General features: G+C 39.1%; 1 protein-coding gene across 6 annotated transcripts in view; it reads left to right on the top strand.

The window, feature by feature from the left end:
* The window catches only part of ddr1 (discoidin domain receptor tyrosine kinase 1), a 73619-nt gene that overhangs the window by 37157 nt on the left and 32087 nt on the right, over positions 1–4375 (top strand). For all 6 annotated transcript variants that reach the window (XM_015370752.1, XM_015370750.1, XM_015370753.1 and 3 more), the window contains exons 4-5: positions 2184–2259; positions 4054–4206. In XM_015370752.1, coding sequence (XP_015226238.1) covers positions 2184–2259; positions 4054–4206 — 229 coding nt within the window. The remainder of the gene's footprint in view (positions 1–2183; positions 2260–4053; positions 4207–4375) is intronic.

Raw genomic sequence — 4375 nt, forward strand, 5'->3', positions numbered from 1 at the left:
TATATATATATATATATATTTGTGTATTACTTTGCAGCAGAAACCTCAGATGAAACCTTTTTTTGTCAGGTCAGACTTTAAAGAAAACCAGATGTTGGAATGCAAGTGCAGGAGTTTGTGCATCTCTGCTCTTTGCTAAGTTCTGAAGTACAGACTGTGGCAAAAAAATGTTCATACCCCTTTGACATCATCATATTTAATCACATCACAATCAAAAACATCAGTGTATTTTATTGAGACTTTAAGTGATAGAGCAACACTAAGTAGTTGCGGCATCATGCTGTGTTGATGCTTTTTATCAGCAATAACAGGGAAGGTGGGTAGAGTTCATAGGAAGATGGATTGAGCTGAAAAATAGCAATAATGGAAGAGAACATGTTGGAGGCTGTAAAAGACTTTTGATGATCCCTAGCAAAAAATTACTTCAAACAATAAAAATTTTTTTGCAGCTTTATTTGCAAAGAAAGGTAGTCATACAAATTGTTGGTTCAGGAGGTTGAATTAAATATTACGCTATGCTCTCAGGATATTATTTGCAAAATATTTTAAAAGGTGCAGGTATCATACCCCATTTAACTTTACAGTAATGCACTACTTTGAGTTAGTCGATTGTGATATCTCAATAAAATACACTGACACTTTGGGTTTAAATGCAAAAATGTTCAAGTTCTGCTAGATGCTGTATTTTTCAACAAATTATAAATGGATAATGTTTCACAGATTAGCAGTGTAACTAAAATGTGAACTAAACACATTAACATGAGGCACCTTTTAGGAAATCTAATTAGATACAGTTTTTACCTGCATAATCTACCTAAACAAACAGGTTTGATGTTCATTGGACATGTAGGCTGACTGATTGTAGTCCTTCATAAATAATTGAATGAGGAATAGGATTTATCTTATAATTATGCATGTGTTGTAGCTGTTTGCTTCAAAACTGGAAATCAAGCTCTTCTTTAAACTAATTTGTTTGTCTGTAGAGTTTCCTTTCAGTCTGCTGGCACTAGAGTAAAGTAATGTTTCTGAAGTCTATTAAATTACTGCAGGAGATGATTGTGTGTGCCTTCATGTAACCCATTTGCTAATTGTGTTACCACCTCGTCTACACGGATCGGCGAGAGCCCAGTTAAACCTGCAACACGCAACAGCCACGTGTTGGAGCTTTTGTTGGATCATGTGCTTGTTCGTCTCTGCCGGGTCTGTTGGGCTGGGTCTGTTGGCCCGCTGTCTAACCATGTGGAAGTGATTGTTAGCTCAAGCTGTTTTTAAGGCACATTAGGGAGACCCTGAGAGAGAAAACAGGCTGAACAGCGAACATAAAGTAAAACAGAAAACGAGTGAAAGGTGCATTGCTGCAGTGCTGTGCTATAAACTGGGATGAATCAGCTTGAAAGCAAGGTTTAATGGACCGTATTTCTATTTCCCAGAAAGAAAAAAAATAGCATATTGGATATGATGAAGTGGGGGGAAAAAAATGGAAAAATGCTGTATTTGTTGATGATATTTAATAAACAGGGCTCTGCAATGTCAATCAGGAAGGCTGGTACATTCTGGTCCAAACAGCCTGGCTGTCTTTCTCGCTCCTCTGTCACAGGGCTCTTGGTGGAACGCTAATGTGTTGATTTAGTCCTGTGGCTCCCAGCTATATGAGCTCACCCCACGAACAGGCAGAAGGGGGTGGGGGGGGGGGGGGGGGGCTGATTTTTGAATCCAAACGTCACCGTCAGTTTAACCGAGTTGATCTTGTGATTTGTTTTAGTGGTCAGAGCAGCAGCTTTTGTTTTCAAAGCGGTCAGAGCGTGGTTGTGGCCTGGTAGTTTGTTCCAAAAGGCTCCCAGCCCAAGTTACTCAAACCTCACAGCTTCATGGCCAAGGTTGTGGTCTACTTGTGGCCAATATGTGGTGCTGGTAAAAAAGCTCCTTTTCTCGGGGTGGATTGAGAGAGGGTTCACAGTCAGAGAGAATGTTTGATGCATGTGTGTGGTCAGAGTACGCGCTTTCTATAAAGATCTGGTCCTGACAGTCAGTACCAGATCTTCTCCTTCGGAGGTTCTACTTTTTCCGTGTACCTCTCCATGTTTCAAAACCATGGGATTTAGATGTAGTTTGTTATTTAATGGGTCAGGGTTTAAAGAGAATTTTCTTTTTTATTCATAAAATAATCTATTTTTTTTTTTCAGACTGAGCACTGGAGAAGGAGATGGAGCGTGGTGTCCAGCAGCCCCGGTCTTCCCCAATGAGTCGGAATACCTCCAGGTCAGTTTTTCTGTTTATTCTGATCTGGTTCCACAGACAGTGTTCAGTGTGTCTGGCTTATCTGTGGGAAGAATAACAATAAGTGTTATCTGTTATTTAATGATTAGAGTTTCTAACAGCCATCCTTCGCAGTGCTGGTTTCTTAAGCCTTAAGCATGGCTGGTTACTGTTATCATGCTCTTCTGGCAGATGTGTCTCTAATTTGATTTTAATTAGCTTTAAAAAGCTTCCTGACTTCATTTTCGAACCTCCTCACTTCATTTTGTTCATTACTGCTTGATTGCGCCGATTTTTCAAGGTGTTATATTTTTCCATCTCTCATCTCATTTAAAAACATTCAGGCTTTTACTACAGGATGCAAACATTACTTACTCTGTGACGTGTGCCATTTCTTCATGCCTTTGCCGAAATGGACGGAAACAGCTTCACCTTCATTTTATGAGCTGGCTTTCCTGCTATTTTAAATGTTTGACAAATTCACCCCTGAAGTGAAGTTATGCTACAGAAAGTTTCTTGTTGTAGTGGGAGGACCACCGCCATGTGTTTTAGTCATTTTGCAGGTTTTGCTTTACAAATCTCCAAAGGCCAGTGTAGCTACAAGGTAAAATAAGTAAAACCCTAATCCAAATAATAATGCCAACTAATTGTTTGGTGCTCCCTTAGCAATCATTGTGAGTAGCTGCAAGATTACTTGAAGAGAGGGATAATTTAGCTGTAGTTGATTGTTTGCTTATATCTGGTATAAACAGTGGACTTCAACAAAACATGCCTTTTATGCTCCACTTTTCCTTCCCGTGGTTGGCTCATTTTTCATGTCGTTATGATTATGTGCTATTACCTGTTCCATTGTAGTAATATACAATTTTGAGGTCAAAGCTAAAAGAGCAAGAGTTTTATTGAGAACATTAGTAAATTAGTAATTACAGCTGAGGTAATGATCATCATAATGAACATCTCGGAGGTTGAGGTTCACCTTGCAGGAGAGCACCATCCCTAAACCTACAGCTGAATGGCCTAGTCAAAGTCCAGACATAAGTTAAATTATGATTCTTTAATGAAACTTGGAAATTAAAGTTCACTGATGCTCTCATCCAGCGTGACTCTGCTTGAGCTGCAGAAATGAGTTTCAGTCTAAACATTTACAGAACAAAGATGAATGAAAAATACAATGAAAATGTGCTGTTGTATGTACAGAGAGTCTGGTTTTCTACAAAGTATTGAATCATGAGGGCTGAGTAGTAACTGCATGCCAGCTTTCAGATTTCAAAGTACCAAGAGTTATTTTTCTTCGACGTCACAATTTTATGCACTTTGTGTTTTGTTTTTCTGTTACGTGAAGTCCTCTAACATGACACTGAGTTTTATGGTACAAACATGAGGCAATGTGGAAAAGATTAGGATGTGTGAATACCTTTGCAAAGAGCTGTATAAGTTATTCACCAGAAAAAGCAGCTTAGCCAGAATTCTTGCAACCCACTTTGCTTTTAAAGCATAATCTAAGGCAGCATTCCTCTGACTGATCCATTGCAACTCTGCCTACTTCCTAAATGAGAAACAGTTGGTTTATGATGTCAGACAAATCAGTAAACTCGGTGAGGTGAACATTCAAAGGATCTCTGTTCAAGGAAATCTAGGCATGCTGTTCTACCTATGAGCTTAATAAGAGGCAGGTGGAGAAAAAAAGAAGAATTGGAAATGGTTATGGTTATAGATTTTAGCTTTTTATGCCATTTGTGAAATCTTTTTAAAAATAACTTGTTTTTTTGACATGTTTTAATGATGTATTCCTTGTAGATTGACCTGCACAAACTCCACTTTTTGGCTCTGGTTGGTACCCAAGGTCGCCACGCTGATGGGCATGGCCAGGAGTTTGTCCGCAGTTATCGTCTCCGTTACTCCAGAGACGGAAAGAAATGGATCACCTGGAAGGACCGTTGGGGACAAGAGGTCAGTCACTTCCTTTATCTCGACCATTAAAGAAAGAGAGTTGCAACTCTGTACAGAAGTGCAAGAAAGTAAATGTCAAAAAAAGCCTGAGGGTGAGTGCAATTATTGTAGAGAAATCGATTTGTGTCCTCAGGCTGTTGAATATCAATGCTCTTTAACTGACTGTTTT

This window comes from Cyprinodon variegatus, unplaced genomic scaffold, assembly GCF_000732505.1.
Source record: "Cyprinodon variegatus isolate N-32 unplaced genomic scaffold, C_variegatus-1.0 Scaffold48, whole genome shotgun sequence".
NCBI classification, from domain to species: domain Eukaryota; kingdom Metazoa; phylum Chordata; class Actinopteri; order Cyprinodontiformes; family Cyprinodontidae; genus Cyprinodon; species Cyprinodon variegatus.